General features: G+C 36.0%; 1 protein-coding gene across 5 annotated transcripts in view; it reads right to left on the bottom strand.

Moving 5' to 3' along the window:
- Positions 1-10,640: 10,640 nt before the first annotated feature.
- Positions 10,641-21,508, bottom strand: part of LOC120415236 (nicotinamidase) — a 75,897-nt gene continuing 65,029 nt past the window's right edge. For 2 of the 5 annotated variants that reach the window (XM_039576716.2, XM_039576724.2), the window contains exons 5-9: positions 16,694-16,828; positions 16,506-16,634; positions 16,278-16,446; positions 15,596-15,738; positions 10,644-11,519 (exon numbers count right to left, since the gene is read on the bottom strand). In XM_039576716.2, coding sequence (XP_039432650.1) covers positions 11,343-11,519; positions 15,596-15,738; positions 16,278-16,446; positions 16,506-16,634; positions 16,694-16,828 — 753 coding nt within the window. In that variant the 3' untranslated portion in view covers positions 10,644-11,342. Of the gene's footprint in view, positions 11,520-15,595; positions 15,739-16,277; positions 16,447-16,505; positions 16,635-16,693; positions 16,829-21,508 lie in introns of all 5 variants that reach the window. The other 3 variants (XM_039576703.2, XM_039576709.2, XM_039576731.2) reach the window with 3 other exon arrangements.

Below are 21,508 nucleotides of genomic sequence, written 5' to 3'. Positions count from 1 at the left end.
GAAAGTTTTGTTTCATCTTCCTAATTAAGAATTATTACGATTCAAAATATGCTATCGGTAGAAATATGTGTTTTGCGTGGAGGTGCATGGTAGCTCAAGTAAATTATAATTGTTTGTGAATAAAGCCATTTTTAAATTTATTTTTATAAGGTCCTTTTCGGTGCAGAGACCTACTAAGGACCGAGTTTGATAAAAAAGCCTTATTAAAATATAATTATAATAATAACATATTATGTTGTTTTGCAAAATGTATTGCAATAAACTGAAAAAAATATATTTAAACTTTTTTTTTTCTTATTATTTTGTTATTTCATATTTACTAAGTACCTTTTTGCCTTCCTCAGTTCAATGAGGAAAGGCTATAAAATCACTCGGAAAATGAACTTCTATATTCGACCTCGTAGACCCACCTTCAAGTATACTTATCGACTCAGAATCAAATTCTGAACAAATGTCTGTGCGTGTGTATGTCTGTAAGTCCGTGCACCGAAAAATATGTACACGATTATCTCCGGACTGGCTGAACCGATTTAGACCGTTTTGGTCTCATTCGATCCGTCTTGGAGTCCCACAAGACTCTAGTTACTATTATGATGTTTAGAAAAGTACTTCAAAAGTTATGCTAAAAAAACGATTTTAGCTAAACTTCGGAAGATTGTAAAAAGGGTGGTTTTTGTAAGAAAACCCGTCATGCTATATATTGTTAGAAAGGTATCTGAAAGACCTTTCCAACGCGTTTAAAAGATTGAAGATCTGACAAACCCATCAACAGTTATGATCACTTAAGTGTTAATTATACAATTTTTTGAAGCCGGATCTCAAATATTTTGATCAAAAAGTTGTCCGAAAAAAAAAGTTGTCTATCATGCGACCCATCGTTGGAAAGGTAATCCAAAGGCATTTCCAACAAGCCCAAAAGATTGAAGATCTGACAACCCCATCAAAAGTTATAAGTACTTTAGTGTTTTAATACACTTTTTTTGTGGCCGGATCTCAGTTATTTTGATAAAAATAAGATTTATTTATACACTTTTTTGACACTGTGTAGTGTATTAACTTCAAGAATGCGAGGAAGGCACCAACCACTTAAAGGTGGATTAAGTCACGTTTTTCTTACAATTTAACAATATTGCATGAAGGAAAAGCTATGAAATGAATGTCATGTGATTTTTATTTATTTATTTCACTAAACCTAAAACCGAGGACCGAAAAAGCAATTTTGCATCCAAAAATGGTATGTGCATATTCGATAATCTGTAGCATGGGAAGATATAATTGTTTGAATTTTAGGTATCGTTTAGGGACTATCCATAAACCACGTGGACACTTTTATGGGAATCTCAACCCCCCCCCCCCCCTTCGTGGACAATTGACCATACAAAAAAAATCTTTTTTGTATGGAGCGTGGACAATCGCTTACCCCCCCCCCCCCCCTAAAGTGTCCACGTGGTTTATGGATGGTCCCTTAGAACTTTTCCGAAAAATAGTTACAATCTAAAAAAATATTAATTTGTTCTATAAATTTTTATTATTCGAAAATTAATCTGCATTTTTAAACCTTAATTTTTATTATTTGTTTGCCACCGAGTTATGAAATTTTGAAAAAAAAAAACGAATTTCAAGCAAAACATTAATTTTGCATGATTTTTTGATTTAAAACTGAATTTGCAGTCTAAAAGTACTGTACAAATTTATTTAGAAAAGTGATCAATTTTTAAGTTATGACAAATTTTTCTTCAATTTCGAGAAAAAGCCATCAATTTATATTCTTGCAAGAGCTGCGAAAATTTCTGAGGAAATATTGTAATAAAATTAAATCGTCTAAGAAATATTGAAGTATGGTATTTTTGTTCCTGAGTTATAGAGTTTTACATCTAAAATAGGCCTAATTTGTATTTTCAAAAAAATGATATTTCGAAATATCAAGGGGGAGGAAACTTCAAAAATATTAAGAACATTTTGGTAGAATAACGAAGTTTTAATATACTTTTTAATATATTAACGAAATGTCAACCATGAGTTCTCACCAACACTTGAAGCACCTTGATTTTGACAGTGCAAGCGGATTGTTGTTGTTTTCATTTATCAGCTGATTGAAATAGGTTTATATTTCTTCTCACGGAACTTGTCCGGATCTTTTAGGAATCCGTTGATCAGTCATCGCAAAGAGAAAGTGCACGAGGACATGGCCACAGCAGCAACCGCTTTCAGTAAACTGAGCATCCTGGAACTCCCGCCAAACCGACGTCTGCGAGATTTACCGTAATTGAAGGGGGAGGAAGGTGGCCAGGAAGCATCAGGAATTCGTGGCGAAGAGCAGAGAGACAAACCGGCCATGAAGAGAACGAATTGGCCATGGTAGACGGCTTCAGGCCAGCTCGAGGTTCAAAGCCGATTCTTTATTTTCAAGCACAATTGAATAATAAAACAATTTTATAATCAAAGACCGTTCGAGGGGCGGGTTGGGAGATGTTTCGTCTAGGCTAGATTTTCTGCTGCGATATTTGTGGACCTGATTTGGACCTCAACCTTGACCTCAACACATTATCGTGCTCGTTTGCCTTAGATGTCAGGGCACGTTGACTGGCTTCAACATCCATCTCCAAATTGACCGTGTCTGGTGTAACATCTTCGGTAGGGACTCTTGACACATCAGCTTGCCACGTTTGTTTGGCTAGAGCTAGCCGCTGTGCCCGACCAGGCTCGATTGTCGGAATTTCCACCGTCAGACAGGCACTTGCAGTGGCATGACAACACTTCAGAAAATGTCACCCTCCTTCTCCTCCTACTACTGTTGCGCTCATGAGGCTGTTCCTTTGGCACTGGAATTATAGCCGTTCGAGGAACGGCTGGCAGAAATTCCGTCATGCCGTTCTGGACAGAACCAGCTACAACGGAATCCATCTTCCGGCAATCGCATGTACTCCGGAGATGGCAAAGTTAAAGCTTCCAGTTGGCGAGTTTGAACGATATGCGAGTATTTCCTGTTAGATACTTGGAACAGAGCTTAAAGTTGGCCACATCCCGTTCTCGGCGTGAAGAGCCTGGGTGGGAATCGGATGGGAACCTGGCTTGTGAGACCAGCAAGCGGCAACGGTCGACCGACGACGGTCGACGGTAAACAAAAACAACAATAAAAATCTGACTTTTCTATACATCAGTTATGACATTTCTATTAAAGGTGTATATATTCAGGGTGGGAAAGTATTAATATAATAGCGAAAGTTAGTATACTTATTAATATAATAGGTAAAGTTCAAAGGAGTTTCCTGCCCCTTGATATTTCGTTAAACTTTCTAATCTCATTGAAAACAAAATAAACAAAAAAATAAGTAAATATCAACACTGACATGTTAAACAGGCCAAAAATCCATGATTATGCTTTTTTAAAATGTTAGTGTTTACTGTAAATGTTTTACAAGATTACTCTTAATTTTTTAAGGATTCTGTTGTGTATCTCTGAATTGAAATCGAGTATTATCGATCTATCGTGCAACTATAATTCACTCTCACGGCAATATTTAAACACCCTTTTTTGTTATGACCAGCGGGAGGGAATGTCATCTAAATAAAAAGGTAAGCATTAAATAAAAACAAAATCTAAAATCTATGAAACTTTATTGAATTGAACTTCATTGATTCAAAAATAAACCTTATATTACATTCGAATGCAGATTAATTGCTGAAAGTTTCAAATCGATAATGGCATTGAAATGCGTTTCATTTCAATTTCGATGAGTTTTCATGAATAACCATCAATAACTTAATTCGAGTTCTCTAACGAAAATCAAAAATGATACTTTCCTTTCCCTTGGGTTACAGATTTGATAACCTCCTCGTAATATCTGCTAATTTATCCTAGGGGCGATTCATTTCCTAGTCGCGAGAAAGTCCCCAAGTATAAGCGCAAAAGTCACACGCGGAAAAATGATCGCATAAAATTGTATAATCAATCTCAATTATTTTTTATGACCTTTTCCTTGTTCGCACCACCCCTAGAGAAAGCTCTGCTTATCCTTGCTTGCAGCTGTATGTTGTACGACTCGAACCCGAAACCTACAACTCTCACACCATAGAAGACGAGAGGTGAGCCGAGAGAAACGCAGCATCCAAGTCGTCGTCGTCATCGGATCTACTGTGTTTTCTTCCTCTTTCTCCTGTCTAGTTGTCGTCGTCACAAGACGACGTCTTGTAACAAGATGAACTGGAACATTGTGTCTGTGTGTGTTTGGGACTGGTTCACCCTCCTTGTTATTACTTTGTTCCTGTCAGCGGAGAGTGGCCGGTTTGCTGGTCATCGTGTTCCTTTTCTGGTGTAGAACTGTCCTACGATGGAACCGGAAGTGATTTATCCTCTTATCCACCGGTACTTATTTCTGGATCTTACAAAGGATAAATGTTGACCGGATACAACTGAATCGTGCAAACTGTATAAAGCTTGGTTTTTTAAACTTTAAATTCAATTTAGTTTTTGGTTTCTTTTAGTTGGAAGTTGTTTCCAAATTCCGTATGAGGAATGGCATAGTTCTTGATTCTCACTGGAATTCCAAATCAAAATCGTGTTATTATACCCCCCAAAACATGAACAGGGCATGAAACAATTCCAGCACTAGAATGAAAATTCCACAGCTTTTCTATTCCGGATGCTAACGAGTAATTACGAATTCCTCACACACAAACACCCTGCTGTCATATCAGACTTATCACGGCTGCTGCATATTTATGATTGCCAGGGCGGGATGTGCTCCTCTTGCAGCCCTAAAATGTTCAGCAGGGGGTGGTAATATGTTGTTTATCATGAAGAACCGCCTCCCATCACATCCACGCCGCAAAAGACCCCCGTCCCACCCAGTCTCCTTTGTTCTCTGGCGTAAACAAGGACGACGACGACGACGAGTACGCGTAATGCATAATCCCCACCCAGCCTGCTGCTGCTGGTTCTGTTGTGGCGCGCGGCTCTTATTATGCTTCATGACATGACATTCTGAGCCATGTTCGCCACATCACAGCAAACCGTGCAAACATCCTTCATCCATCATCAAAGTTGACCGCGCGCTCGCGGATCCCACCGTTGATGGCTACTAGGATACAGTCACGGGATTTTGGGTGGTGTTGAATTTCCGGCTGTCGACTGACGTGGATTGCTGCGATGAAGGGCCATCACTTGGCAGCGAGCTTTGGCCGGTGGAAAGTGATCTCCGCCCGCTGTCGGCGTCCTGACAGGTTGGGTCACCGTGAAAACTCCGTGTCAGCAGGTAAACACCAGGTGATGTGTTTACCTTATGGCAGGACATGGCAAGACCACTTTGGTTGATACTTGGAAAACGTATAAATTTGATATTGAAAAATATTGAGTTTAATTTTCCAAAAAATAAATATTCAATTAGAAACTGAAAGTATCACATCACTTTAAAAACACCCCCTAACCTCAAACTGGCAGAGCAATAAAGCATACAGCATCTGTTACCACCCCAGCCTACTAAGTTGGTCGTTAGAAGCCATTCAGCATTCTTCCACATACGCAACAAGATATCCTATTCCATCCTTTAGAGGATCGAAAACCCGAACAAGCAGCCTAGGAGCGTGACAATTGGGAGTTAATTTCTTTTTGAGCTCTTTCAAATTTGCAACACATTTGGACAGCCTCCTTGTCCGTGCTGTTTGTGGTTGTGTGAGGTTATTCACAGTTTTTTATTTATTTTTACAATCATGTTTTTCACTAACAATCAGGGTCTTTTGCACACCTACTGCAAATAATAATATTTCACATTTGTCTTTTGTTTTTTGCTTAGGTACAATCTAGGGGACAAACAACAAATATTAAGTACAATCAGTTAGAAATTTGTTCTACTTTTTAGCTTTTTCATTCAATTTAACAACTATTTTTATATTTTTGTTTCTTTTTTTTTGCATTAGCTATCACGTATTGTTTAGTACTTTGTTGCGTGTTGTCATTTTCTGTGATGGTAAGTAACATAAAAATATCGGCTACCAAAAATGCACTGGAATGGTGGCTACCACACTACTTGCTGTCTAATTATCTTATTTCTGTAAGAAGGGGAGAAAGTGCACCAACACCATTTGTAAAATAAATAACTTACGGGGTCTTAAATAATTAACCATAATTTCAAAAACAAAAAACGACACCTTCAGAACAATTGCTAACAAACGGTGAAAGAAATTTATTTTTAAAGAATTACTTATGCGCTTATCACTGAACGGACAAATAAGAGATAAATGTTATGAGGGCATATCGAAGTTAATATTGTTCAATAAATCGGCCGAAGAAAAAAAAATCATAACTACAAATGTATAACCACAAAAAAAAAAACGAAGTTGACTTTATAGCTGTCGGCCACCATTGCTAGTACCAACCACTAGTGTCTTCCTTTTTATCTACAAGGACTTCGCCGCCCTGGGCTCCTAAGTGTATGAAAGTATGGCACGGAGCGACGGCACCGAATACCCATAATTACACAAAGAATTTTAGAGCGCCCGCCGCGGTATTCGAACCGGCGACCTCTGGATTGTAAGTCCAGTGCGCGGTCCGATTGATCCACACGGGCGGGACTACCCGGAAAATGATAAAATCTTCACTTTTCTGAAAATTTCCGTAATAATCCGGTTTTTTTGCTCACTATTTTTTGACAGCTGAAAAATCCGCCTTACCTAATCTAATCTGCAAATTAGCGAGAATTTGAATTAGCAAACCAGCAAAAATCGAATTACCGAATCATCTCTTTAGTTTTGAAATGTAGTATTTCCACAAGTTAAATGGCAAACAAAAATGCATAAATAAATTCCTTGGAAAATCAGGGTTATAGCACAAGTTGATAATGAAAAAAAAAAAACTTTTGAAAAACTATCACAAAAGTGATCCAAGATTGTGGGTGTTCACTTGTTCAAATTATAAGATATAACTGTAGATTATTAATTTTCCTGCATAGAATGTGTTTTTCATTTTAACATTAACAAATAATTTTAGGAAATTTCAAAACAGCCAATGATAAAGTACTTTCCTTTTATTGCGTTTTTTGTTAAACCCTTTTTCATTTTTCAGTTAAGTTGGGTAATTCTCCGCCAACTCACACAGCAGTTGCCCCGACCCCTCTTCGATTTGCGTGAAACTTTGTCCTAAGGGGTAACTTTTGTCCCTGATCACGAATCCGAGGTCCGTTTTTAGATATCTCGTGACGGAGGGGCGGTACGACCCCTTCCATTTTTGAACATGTGAAAAAAAGAGGTGTTTATCAATAATTTGCAGCCTGTAACGGTGATGAGATAGAAATTTGGTGTCAAAGGGACTTTTATGTAAAATTAGACGCCCGATTTGATGGCGTACTCAGAATTCCGAAAAAACGTATTTTTCATCGAAAAAAACACTAAAAAAGTTTTAAAAATTCTCCCATTTTCCGTTACTCGACTGTAAAAAATTTTGGAACATGTCATTTTATGGGAAATTTAATGTACTTTTCGAATCTATATTGACCCAGATGGGTCATTTTTTCATTTAGAACAAAATTTTTCATTTTAACTTTTCGTGTTTTTTCTAACTTTGCAGGGTTATTTTTTAGAGTGTAACAATGTTCTACAAAGTTGTAGAGCAGACAATTACAAAAATTTTGATATATAGACATAAGGGGTTTGCTTATAAACATCACGAGTTATCGCGATTTTACGAAACAAAAGTTTTGAAAAAGTTGGTCGTCATCGATCATGGCCGTTCATGGTCACCCGCGACAGGCACGGACGACGAAACAAAGAGAAACGCAAAAAGAAACATTTTCAAAACTTTTTTTCGTAAAAGCGCGATAACTCGTGATGTTTATAAGCAAACCCCTTATGTCTATATATCAAAATTTTTGTAATTGTCTGCTCTACAACTTTGTAGAACATTGTTACACTCTAAAAAACAACCCTGCAAAGTTAGAAAAATACGAAATTTTAAAATGAAAAATTTTGTTCTAAATGAAAAAATGACCCTTCTGGGTCAATATAGATTCGAAAAGTACATTAAATTTCCCATAAAATGACATGTTCCATAATTTTTTACAGTCGAGTAACGGAAAATGGGAGAATTTTTAAAACTTTTTTAGTGTTTTTTTCGATGAAAAATACGTTTTTTCGGAATTCTGAGTACGCCATCAAATCGGGCGTCTAATTTTACATAAAAGTTCCTTTGACACAAAATTTCTATCTCATCACCGTTTCAGGCTGCAAATTATTGAAAAACACCTCTTTCTTGGCATGTTCAAAAATGGAAGGGGTCGTACCGCCCCTCCGTCACGAGATATCAAAAAACGGACCTCGGATTCATGATCAGGGACAAAAGTTACCCCTTAGGACAAAGTTTCACGCAAATCGAAGAGGGGTCAGGGCAACTTTTCCCGATTTCGTGTGAGTTGGTAGAGAATTACCCAATTGAAAACAATTATGATATTTTACACTGATGTAAAAATGGTGTAATGTTGAAAATAATAAATTTCTTTGATGCAACAAGAGATATACTTTTTTCCAAATTTCGACAATTTTTTATTAAAAGAGATCGGTTTGGAATATTTTTTTGTTGAATATTTTTAAATTTCAAAAAGATAAATTGCAAACAGACATTGACTCGACGTAAATAAAAGCGCAAATTTTCCGTAAAAGTTAAAAAAATGATTAAAAAAACGCTTTTTAGGAATTTTACAGATTTGAACAACTTTGGTTGCGAGTTGCGTGGTTTGGTTGTACACTCACTACACGGATAGAAATCTTGTAAGCAAATCCGGTAACTCTGTGTTGTTGAATTCGACAAAATGGAAATGTTTCCAAAATCGTCAACAATTTTTTTCAATTTTGCTGCAAATGTTGATAAAATCGAGAAAAATGTTGACGATTTTGGAAACATTTCCATGTTGTCGAATTCAACAACACAATGTTACCGGATTTGCTAACAGGATTTCTTTCCGTGTATAGAAAGCTGAGCGGATAACTAAAACCAAAATATTAGATTAAGTGAAAGAATAGTGCCTCATTGCGAGTGAGCCAGAACGAAATTGTGTTTATTTGTTCATTGAAACAATTGAAGCCACTCAATATCGGCAAATTACCATTTCTCATCCAACGAACTGTAGTGAACAAAATGGTACAGATACAGATTTGATATGTCAAAGGTCTTGAGTTCGATTCTCAATAACGGCATTATTTTTCAAGGGAGATATTTTTTTTAATGAGTCTTAAAGAAAAATCTTCTCGGCCATTTCAGGATTCACATCTCTGTACGTTCAAATTACATTTTTACTACCAGCTCTTATCCTCCCGGATGGCGTTGCTCTGATAAGGGTGTTAATGTTTAGCACGATTTTTTTTTACTATTCAGCAATTCCCCACGAAAACAGCATGGAAAAAAACAAAAGTGCTCGGATCGGGCTCAAAATTTTTCTGGGGGTTCCCTGGCCGAAATAATTAGACCCGTATTTTTTTGTTTGGCCATTAGGGTGACCTACGCCGTCTTAGGGTGGTCTGAAAAATGGCCATTTTCGTCGATTTTCGCAAAAACCACTTTTTTCAAAAAAAAAACATAACTCCTCGCCATTTCAACCGATTTCAATTGTCTTATACGCAAATGAAAGGTGATAAGTTGGCCTTTCAAAGAAAAATAATAAGAAGTTTCAAAAATCTAGCCTAACATATGAAAAGGTCGAATGAAACTTTAAAATGCCGTTTTGACGGTGTCTGGACCAAAGAGCCTATGTCTGGAAATATTTTTATCGGAATCCCCGAACATTTTTACATAACATACTAAAAAATGGGAGGAGTTCATTAACAGGATTCCGAGAAATGATTTTTTGAAAATAAAATCCGTGTTTTTTGACGCGCCGCGCGCAAAAACCGGAGAATGACGAAATTGGCAAAAAAATCAACTTTTTTCACTAAAACTGCGATAACTTCAAAATTTCAGCGATGACCTATACATGTCTAGACACCAAAAGTTGCGTCTTTTAATTACGAAAATTGGTACCCAGACATCTATAGGTCATCGCTGAAATTTTAAAGTTATCGCAGTTTTAGTGAAAAAAGTGGTTTTTTTTGCCGATTTCGTCATTTTCCGGTTTTTGCGCGCGGCGCGTCGAAAAACACGGATTTTATTTTTAAAAAATCATATCTCGGAATCCTGTTAATGAACTCCTCCCATTTTTTAGTATGTTATGTAAAAATGTTCGGGGATTCCGATAAACATATTTCCAGACATAGGCTCTTTGGTCCAGACACCTTCAAAACGGCATTTTAAAGTTTCATGCGCCCTTTTCATATGTTAGGCTAGATTTTTGAAACTTCTTGCTATTTTTCTTTGAAAGGCCAACTTAAAAACGTTCATTTGAGTATAAGACAATTGAAATCGGTTAAAATGGCGAGGAGTTATGATTTTTCGAAAAAAGAGGTTTTTGCGAAAATCGACGAAAATGACCATTTTTCAGACCACCCTAAGACGGCGTAGGTCACCCTAATGGCCAAACAAAAAAATACGGGTCTAATTATTTCGGCCAGGGAACCCCCAGAAAAATGTTGAGCCCGATCCGAGCACTTTTGTTTTTTTCCATGCTGTTTTCGTGGGGAATTGCTGTATTATTCAAAGCAAGTGTTTAATTTAGATTCTCACTTCTATTTGTTATATTATCATTTACAGATTTTAGAAAATATGAGACGGTAAATGACCAAAACAAGAATTTAGAAAACAAAATTACTTCACTTTGATTCTTAAGCTAGAAATTAAAGTTCAAAAGTTAGAAAACTTTCAACTTTTAGCAACTTGAATCGTACAAGAAAAAAACACTCATCTTTCAGCAACATGTTCCATTCCTCGCAAACAAATTTCCTTCACACCATTGTTTCAATCGTCCTACAAAAGCAACAAAAGAGAGAAAACTTGTTCACTTAACCCCTAAAGATACACCGAAAAACTATAAAGCCACTCTGTTCAAACTTATGCGCTATTAATTTCGGTTCGGCAAAACAAACAAGAACTTGGACCACACTCACTGGGGCAGAGGCTGGGCAAACATACTCGCACTTGGTCAAAAAGAAAGAGTGAGAGTTGAAGATCCGAAGCAAGCAAGTGACCGGAAACCGAGCCTGGGGCCGCTTAGGCGAATTTGGAATAGGCAAAGTTTTTTTTTCGGGCCTGTCTGCCACGGTTTGACGGAGAAAACTCCGAAATGGAAAAGTGTAGGAAAATGAAGAAGAAAAAAAAACGTTTTCAATATATAGATAGATAGAGAAAGAGGGAGGGTGCAAAAAGAGAGAGAGTAAGAAGGAAGGCAAATAGGATGCCATTTCCGGGACGGAGGGTTGTCATCATTTTACTGTGGCCTGTCCGGTTGTGGCTGCTGCTGCTGCTGCTGTTGCTGTTGCTGCTGTTGGTTCTGTCGTCGACAGGCGTTATTTTTCGACAGGTCCGAGTCGGCGTTCTTCAGCTCCATCGCCAGCTTGTAGCCCAGCTCCGGTCGGCGGTCCCGGCCCTCCACCATAGCCTTGACCTGGAGCGTGGAGTGAACGAGAGAAGCAACGAGAAAAAACAGATGAAAATTAAATAAATTGAACGGAGCAGCAGCGCCGCAACTTCATGCATGCAATCAACGGATCTTTTTCGAGTGCAACGGAAAATTCTGTCGGCAAACATTCTCGCTCCAAATTTTATCTGGTGGGTTGATAAGGTAACGCCGGTTCAGGAAGAACCGGATGTTTATTAAAATTGCCAATTTTGTTAAAAGCATTTTCGTTTCGTAAGAGGTGAGTACGAGCAGATCTGTAGTTATTGATTGCAGCACTTCCGGAAGGTACTAAATTTAAATGGTGGTTTAAATTATTTCACTCGAATTTTTTTTTTCGATGCTCAACTGCAATTTGAAATTGGGCAATGCGCTAAAATGCCTAAAAACTGTAGCGAAGAGGAGCAGATATAAATTGAAAATTGTGGTTCCAAATACTTTGCACCCACAGTAGACCGATATGAGAATAATTCTCATAAATTTCATAAGAAGAATTTTGCTCACATGCGATATGTCAATGTTTTTGGGTTTGACTCTCATTACGCTGCTCTGCTGTGGGAGAAAATATCAAAATATTGTGCAAAAAATGTGACTAAAACAGCGGTTCCGATTCGCCTCGCATGACGATATAAAATTTTCCAACATCAATTAATTTTTAGAGCCGGTGTAAAAAACTGTTTTTCCTAAATACCGTAAATCGGGACAAGCGAGGCGAATTGTACATCTTTTTAAGAGATTTTTATTCTATGAATTTCCCGGAAATTCCCGATATTCAAGCGGAAGTATATTAATATTTGTTTCTGAAGCATTCACAACTGGGAACAGGTCATTCTTATTTGTTGAGTAACAAAAATTGGTACATTATGGAATTAAAATAAACTATTTTTTATTTGGTAGCCTTTATTAACGAAACCTTTATTAACCCTGTACTGCTCAAATTTTTTTTCGAGAGAATATTTATTTTTCCCGTGTTCAGGAGTTAATTTTGAGCTACTTTTGTTCTACGAAAAACTTTACTTCTCTTGTTTTATGTTTTTCTTGTTTCATTTTTAGTATTTTAATTTGCATTTATCTTGTTAAGTTTATGTTTGTTTTTGGTAGCATTTGGCCTACTCTACCACCTAATATAATTACATTTCGCCTATCTAATATTTTCACGTTTTTACAGTCACTTTTTAAATTTTTTACATGTTTGTCACATTTTCTGCTATAGAATTGCACCATCATTATTTAAATTGCAAAAAAATGCGTAGAGGCATACTCTGGGAAACTACAAAAATTACTGCATACTTCTTTTTACTGAAAATATAGGAAATGTTAGTAAAAAACACAGCCAAAGTTGACCCCTTAAAAAAATGACATTTTAAAAACATTGGCAAAGTCACATAAAACAAGTTAAACTTCCAACCCTAAAATTTTAAGAGTTCTTCTTTCCAATGCTTTTGAAAGATCAAAAATCGGTTGGAAAATTGTTTTTTGGCGATTTTTTTAGATCGAAGCCCGTCTAAAGGCGGGGTTAGGTTGTAGAGGGTTAATTAAAATTTTGTAATTATCCCCTTCCGGCCAAGATCCTATTTTTTTTTTTAGTTTTTTTGAGTCACGGTAATTGGATGAAATTGAATTGATATCATTACATTTTTCAAGGAGGGTTGTGCAAGAAGAATTTGATTATTAATTGTATTCGAGAATTAAAAGTTCGAAGCACTGGAGCTACCAAAAGCATAAGAGGGTTGAATATTAATATTAAAACATGTTTCATTTAATTTAAACCAATATTTGCACTGGGACCATCCACAAACCACGTGGACACTTTTTTGGAAATCTCGACCCCCCCCCCCCCCCTCCTCGTGGACAATTGTCCATACAAAAAAAATGTATGGAGCGTGGACAATCGCTTCAAATAATTGAAACTTTGAGTTGAGATTTCATGAAAATGTGTTTGAAGTAATAAAGCACGAAAAGTTATATTTTTAAGGTAAATTCAATGATTATCTATTTATTCATAAGCTGAAACCAGTTGTTCTGGGAACAGCAATTTGCCATGAAAAACATAATTTCCGCATGATTTTTTATTTTATTTCAACTTTATCTGTCAATGTTATTCTTTAAAATATTCTCTCAAATTGGTCACAGAGACAAAATAAAAAAGTTGTTTTATGGTTATTGGGCATGGATTTTACTCACTTCCAAACACTTATTGATTTAAAAAATAATCTGGGTAATCTCAATAAAATTTACTAATTTTAATTTTTTGATTTAATACGATTCGGAAGACAGCATACAAAATAAGGAAATTTAAATATTTTCTTAAAGTTGTATGATCTTTACAAGCAGCCTAGCTATTCATTGATCCTCACATTTATGATCATTTAAGTTGCTGTTCTATACAATTTTGTTACATATTAATAAGAAACAGGATCAGAATAATTTTTGATAATTTTCAAATTTCCCGGGAATTCCCGGGATTTCACGGAAAGTTTGTTGAAAATTTCCCGTTTCCCGGGAATTGTGTAAGTCCCATACAAACCTTCGGATAATCGAGTCTCAAAAAAACTTAAGGTTAAAAGTACCGCAAACCGGGGTGACATTGATAGGTTGCTGTTGAAAATATGAATTAGATACAATCGGAATTGCATGGAACCATAATGAACTTGTTAAAAAAATGTTTTAAGAACTTCAAAAAGAGTTTTGAACAAATTAAAAAAAATTGAAATTAGCTAACTATAGTTATGAAAACCTTAAAAAAATAAAAATCAAATGCTGCTCTTGTTCTAAAAGATGCAGAACCCACTTATTTGTTTGAGTATTATTGAGAATTCCCACGTGGTTTATGCATGGCCCCTAAAAATAAAAAAATAAAACTGTTAAAATTAAGATTATAACAAAAAGTTTGGAAGAATTCGAGTTTGCAACATTTTTTTTATATAAAAGCACCTAAATATATTCACCTCAAAGTGCATAAGTGTAGAAAAAAGTGACTTTTTACTTTAAAATCGTTGAAGATTGCACTTTTCATGAACTATTCAATTTGGACCTTTTGAAAAGTATGACAAAAACTAGAATTTTTTAAAAATATTTCCATTGAAAAGATCACAATGTTTCATTATTCATTGTACATTTAAGGTTTTATAGGCCCTTTAAAAATATATAATTTAATACAAAAATGACGAAAGAGACTCGTTAATAAGAAAAGCCTCGAAATTTTACTAAAACTGGAAGTTTTCTCATAAAATCCATCGTTATGGTTTAGCACTAACTCTACTCTTCAATTTAATACTAATCTCGAAGAGAATTGACAGTTAAAACAATCTAAATTCACTTGATATTTGAAGCGGTTCTGACAGACACTTCTACGCGTTACCACAGACTTAACAGATCTCCCCTCAAGATACCAACTATTAAATATTCATGTTTAATGGACAACTGCTTGCATTATAAAATAGCAACAAGTTGCAAAAAGAGGATTTTTTTCAGCACAGTCTTACAAATGTACAGTCGTACATTTATCCAACGAGTGCTGAAAAAATCAAGTTTTGCAATGAGTTTTTTTGCAATTCCGAAAACACCCATGGAGTGAAATTTTAAGTCAAATTTTCATGTATTTTGTCAATAAATCATTTAAATCAAAAAATGTTGAAAAGTGTTACTTTTCAAACCAAGTGCTGAAAAGTTCAACTTTTCAGCACCCATTTCAGTGCTATTCGATTCTGTTATTTTTGGTATAGAAAAGTAGGCTATTTCGTCGTTCAAGAATGACAGGAAAAGTAAGTAGTTTCACGACGGAATTGCAAAAAGATTTTTAATGGACGCAAACAAACTTTGTTCGAAATCAAACAGTTTTGTTCTGTAGTATAGCTTTTTACCAACAACTGTTAAAATTTGATTTAAATCGAGATTTTAAATCCACAAATTCTTCTTATTAAAAAAACTTTGCTGTAGTAAGAAATCACATCTAAACCGTCAAAAAACAAATTAAATGTTTTTTCCTCTTTCCGCTGAAAATTAGTTCTCGATAAATCTAGCATGAGCCAGGTTGGGCTGTCTCAAGAGAGTTTTTCACTCACCTCCCGCGAGTTGACAATCACGCCGTTGTTCGATATCACCGTCTGCTTGGTGCTCTCGATGTCGTTCACGTCCACGCCCCGGCAGCAGTCGTCGATGAGGACGGTTCGGTAGCCGGCCGACAGCGCATCAATCGCCGTTGCACCTGGGGAATCGAAAAATGAAATCTGATAAAAGGCTAATTCAACCCAGATTGCTATTGTTGGTGGAACCACTAACAAATTGAGTGGTTTTGAAATGCAACGTTGCAAAAATGCAATTTCCATGCCCACGCGATTTCATAGGAAGCTCTGAAAAGCTTCTATTTCTTCCGCAAGATAAAATGAACTGATAAAACAAAGCGAAATTGAACCGTTGATTTCGTTACTACTAGTTGCAGTTGCCTATCAGATTGGTGGGGGTGGCTTAAAAGCATTCACTAGAAAAGGTCAAAGTCTTAGCGCAATACAACATGAAAACACAATTTCCACTCCCAGTCCTACAATTGAGCGTCACCCTTAACTACACTTTTATTGGCTCCTTTTTATCTCTCGGTTTGCCCAACTAACAAGACGGACACAGAGCTTTTATGAGTCCCGCGTGGAGCATCCCGATCCAATGCAACAGTTTTCCACCGAACTAAACGCCGGAAGAATCGACGATAAGTCTGCATTGGTCCCCCGGGGCGTCACGACGACGACTTACCGACACACACGTCGTACGCCAGCCCGCACACGTAAATGTCCGAGGAGCCCTTCATCCGCAGCTGGCCGCACAGCGTCGTGTCGGAGAGCTTCTTGTTGTCCCAAAACACCGAGTACGAGTCCACCTCGGGGTTCGTGCCCTTGTACACCTTGATGCCCTGGTCGACAATCTGCGGAAGAAGGAAGAACGAGATTGAAGAGCGATTTTCGTAAAGTTCCTCCTGAATACCTTAAGATCCTTGTGCAGCTCGGAACCCCACGAGTCCTGGACGCAGTGTCGGGGCCACAGCCGCTGCTTCATCGGGGGCGGACCGGCGAAGATGACCGTATCGTACACCTGGGCGTTGTCGGAGTTCAACTGAAGGAATGTTACGATTATTACACGATCGCAATTAGTAAACAAAAGCTAAACCTCACCGGACTGGTCGGGTGGATCGGCCGCTGCTTGATGTTGTCGATGAAGGACACGTGATCGCTGGGGTGCCAATCGAGCGAGTAGAACACGGAATCGAACTCGACCGTATCCAGGAGCTTGTTTATCGGGTCAATCACCTTAAAATGGAGAGAAAGAGTGAATAATTGCATCACGTGAAGCCACCGGCTGAAAAATGGAACATTTATTTTGATTGACAAATCTGCAGCCATAAATAAAAGCAACTTGCACGTGGGCCATTCATCCGGGCTTTTTTGTGTAGTTCTAACAAATGTTTCAGTGAAGCAATTGGGGGCTCGGTGGAGCAGGCACGCGATGCTTGTCACGGCTAATAGTCAATTTGTGCCGACCAAGTGGATGGAGAATTATGATAAGCATTTGATTAACATTGGTTGTTTCACTTTGATTCATGAGCACACGGAAGTAACAGAGCGTTCTGGGAATAACCGTTTTGTGCTTGTTGATCAAAGAAATTATATCCTCCGTTTTAATAATATTGCTCAAAGCCGACCAAAGTACTAAATCTTCTAAACCTCAACACAATTACAAGTATTTTCCAAAAGAAGAGTTCTTTCCGAAATCCTGAAAATGTATTTTATTTTTATTTTTTTTGCACTTGTTTCAAACTTTTTGAGTGCGTTTGCTCGTACGCAATTTTTAAGTAAGAAAAAGTACCGTCATGCGGGGCGAAACGGGACACAAGGAGCGAATTAGAACAGTTGTTTCAGTCTTGTTACTGCAGAATATTCACCCAAAATTCAGAGTCGAGAGAATCGTTCCCTCAAAATTTATTGAGGGCTCAATGCCAAAATCGAAAGAATAATACAACCAACTCACACCATCATAAGAAATGTGTTCATTTGTTAGTTGATACATAAATCTCCAACAAGTGTCATACATCGACATCTGACCTCTCGTTAGTTACCAAGCTGTGGTGGCCGAGGCAGTTAAGTCATTGGTCATCTGTCAAAGGTCTCTGGTTCGATTCCCGTTGTCGACACTTTTATTTTTTGTTTTGACGGATGATTTTTTGTTGCAAATGAACCTCGAGGAAATAATTCTCTCGCCCATCTCGAGCTGTGTTATCTGTGTCCGTGAATGGTACCACTATTCTCTCGACTCGAGATCATTATTCTCTCGGATGAGCACTGCCTAGTTTTGGGTATTTAATATTTTTATATATATTAATGTTTTATTTTATTATTTATTTTTTATTTTCGGGCATGAAATTAAACAAAAGTTATTTCAAGCTCAATTAACTTTTTTCTAAACTAAAAGAACAACAATTAATTTTTAAAAATTCATCGAAAATGTAAAAAAAATAAAAAAAAATGTAAGTTTCATTTCTATGGTCGTAAAGTTCGAACAAATAAGAGCATCAAATGTATACCAATCCGTTCTATTCTAAGTCTGAAAAGTTAGTTTATCTGTAAAATCCTAAATTGTTCAACAATGTTTTGCAGAAAAAATGTTGTGTAGAATTTGTTTCATAGAAATCTCCCACATGTAATAGTAATTTTTAATAACAAAAAATTTCATCCTCAAAACTATTACAATTACCTTTTTTTTGTTTTTGTGAATATGAAAATTTTCGTAAATTTTCGTTACTTCGGATAATCCATTCCATTTTTCAACCGATTTTTGATCTTTAGAATGCATTGGAAAGAAGAATTCTTAAAATGTTTGGAAAATTTCAGGGTTGGAAGTTTAACTTGTTAAATGTGACTTTGGTAATGTTTTTAAAAATGTATTTTTTTTAGGGGTGAACTTTGGCTGTGTTTTTACTAAAATTTCCTATATTTTCAGTAAAAGAAGTATGCAGTAATTTTTCCTTAGTGTCCCAAACTATGCCTCTACGCATTTTTTTTACAATTCAAATGATGATGGTGTCAATCTAACGTCATGATTCGAATTCCCGGACGCTTCGAAACCCGGACACTTCATCTTATTTCATCAATTATTTGGATAGAAGTTCGCATTATGAATGTCAGAACTGTGTTATTTGATGAATTCCTACATCAACTTTCATTTAAAGTTTGTTTGAACGCTGTAGTTAATGAAAAAAACAATTAAATACAATAAAATTATAAGTTTACCAAAAATGCGAAACATTTCACTTGAAACATTTCATAGGCGTTCGAAGCACCGGGAAGGCAAAGCAGAAATTTATGGTTTCGATTTCCTTAAATTCTAGCAAATTTTTATATAAACTATCGATTGTTTTGATGTTAACAGCTTATTTGAGACCTAAAGAATGCCATTCACTAACATTTCAGTCCAAATTTGTGCGATTCATAAGTAAAATCAAGTGTCCGGAATTCGAAGCAAAAGTGTCCGGATTTCGAATCAGCTTTTATCAGTGTCCGGGATTCGAAGCACAACAAGTCATTTTAATTTTCAAATTCTGATGAAAAATTGTTAGAAAAGACATTTTTTTCATGCATTTTCTTGAAACTGACTCCCGAGCATGGGTAAATAACAAGGGAAATGCGTAATAATACCTTGCTCTGGTATCAATACCAAATTTTGGTATTCCTGGACCCTTTAAAATTTGTCTTAAGGATTATGCAAGAGCAAAATGTGCTATCATACCAATTAAAGGTATTGTTTTGATATTGCAAAGTTGCAGAATTTGTCAATGGTCGAACACCACATATTGGTATTCTTTTGGTATTACAGTGTTTTAACAAATTCCTCTGAAACTATGGGAAAATTTTGACCAATTTTGACAAAATAATTAATTTTGCGCTAAAATAATGTCTCAAGCGAATGCTTTCATTGAAAACCGGAAGTTTCAAACTTGATTTTAAACATTTTTGATATACCCCCTGAAAAAATGACTTGAAATTGTGGAAAATTTTCTAAGTTAGGATGGCACATTTTGGTATTATTTTGGTATTAAAGTGTTTTATCAAATTCCTCTGAAACTATGGGAAAATTTTGACCAATTTTGACAAAATAATTAATTTTGCGCTAAAATAATGTCTCAAAGCGAATGCTTTCATTGAAAACCGGAAATTTCAAACTTGATTTTAAACATTTTTGATATACCCCCTAAAGAAATGACTTGAAATTGTGGAAAATTTTCTAAGTCCGGATGGCACATTTAGGTATTATTTTGGTATTAAAGTGTTTTACCAAATTCCTCTGAAACTATGGGAAAATTTTGACCAATTTTGACAAAATAATTAATTTTGCGCTAAAATGATGTCTCAAAGCGAATGCTTTCATTCAAAACCGGAAATTTCAAACTTGATTTTAAACATTTTTGATATACCCCCTGAAGAAATGACTTGAAATTGTGAAAAATTTTCTAAGTCCGGATGGCACATTTAGGTATTATTTTGGTATTAAAGTGTTTTACCAAATTCCTCTGAAACTATGGGAAAATTTTGACCAATTTTGACAAAATAATTAATTTTGCGCTAAAATGATGTCTCAAAGCGAATGCTTTCATTCAAAACCGGAAATTTCAAACTTGATTTTAAACATTTTTGATATACCCCCTGAAGAAATGACTTGAAATTGTGGAAAATTTTCTAAGTCAGGATGGCACATTTTGGTATTATTTTGGTATTAAAGTGTTTTATCAAATTCCTCTGAAACTATGGGAAACTTTTGACCAATTTTGACAAAATAATTAATTTTGCGCTAAAATGATGTCTCAAAGCGAATGCTTTCATTGAAAACCGGAAATTTCAAACTAGATTTCAAACATTTTTGATATACCCCCTGAAGAAATAACTTGACATTGTGGAAAATTTTTTAAGTCAGGATGCCACATTTTGGTATTATTTTGGTATTGAAAGGTTTCATCAAATTCCTCTGAAACTATGGGATTTTTTTATAAATTTTGATGAGATAATTAATTTTGCACTAAAATGACTTGAAACCCAACAATGTTAAAGCTGATTTTTATTTTTTTTTATACACCCACTAAGATTTTTTTTTAAAACGTTGAAATTTCTCTAAGTTGGGATAACCAAATACTTTGAAAAACGAGTTAATCGACAGATTATAGAATTTTGTTGAATTTCAATCCAGTTTCATTTTAATAACACTTATTTTTCAATTTTGTTATTTTTTAGAATCTTCAAGAACTTCAAGCACAGGCCGTTCATCAATGACAAATGCATTCAATGTGGTGAAGAATATCACTAAGAACAACATGGAATCATCAGGTGAGTAGATTTGGCTGTTGCATATGGATCATTTCCGTTTTTTCACTAACTGCAACTGTTGCACTAAAAATGGAAAGAAAATACCAAATTTTGGTATTTTTTGTGCAAATATCAGCGACCAAAATGTGCTCTTGGTTGCCCAGTAAGAGATGGTAAAATACCATGAAATCATACCAAAATCATGTATGTGGAAGACCACAGGAATACCAAAATCTGATTTTCCAAGGGCGCGGGAATACCTAAAATTAAACCATGGCAATACCAAGTTTTGGTATTCAAGCAATGTTCAAAAATCCAGAAGACCTCAACTTGGTATTGAAATGGTTTTATTTTGTGGTATTATTTTACCTTTGGAATAATATGGTTTGGTATTGTTGTGCCCTTCCACATACAAGACCTTGGTATGATTTCATGGTATTTTACCATCTATTACTGGGCAACTAAGGGCACCTTTTGGTCCCTGTTATTTGCCCAAGTAATACCAAAATTTGGTATTCCCGTGTTATTTACCCCTGCTCGGGCTGTTTATACTACATCCTGATGATATTTCTACATTTCCAAATTATTACATGATTTTTTGCCAGCTATAACAAAAATGATATGCTACTAAGTGTCCGG

The sequence above is a fragment of the Culex pipiens genome, chromosome 3 (genome assembly GCF_016801865.2).
Source record: "Culex pipiens pallens isolate TS chromosome 3, TS_CPP_V2, whole genome shotgun sequence".
In the NCBI taxonomy this organism is placed as follows: domain Eukaryota; kingdom Metazoa; phylum Arthropoda; class Insecta; order Diptera; family Culicidae; genus Culex; species Culex pipiens.
The sequence above is the reverse complement of the archived record's forward strand: the minus strand, read 5'-3'. Positions and strand labels throughout refer to the sequence as shown.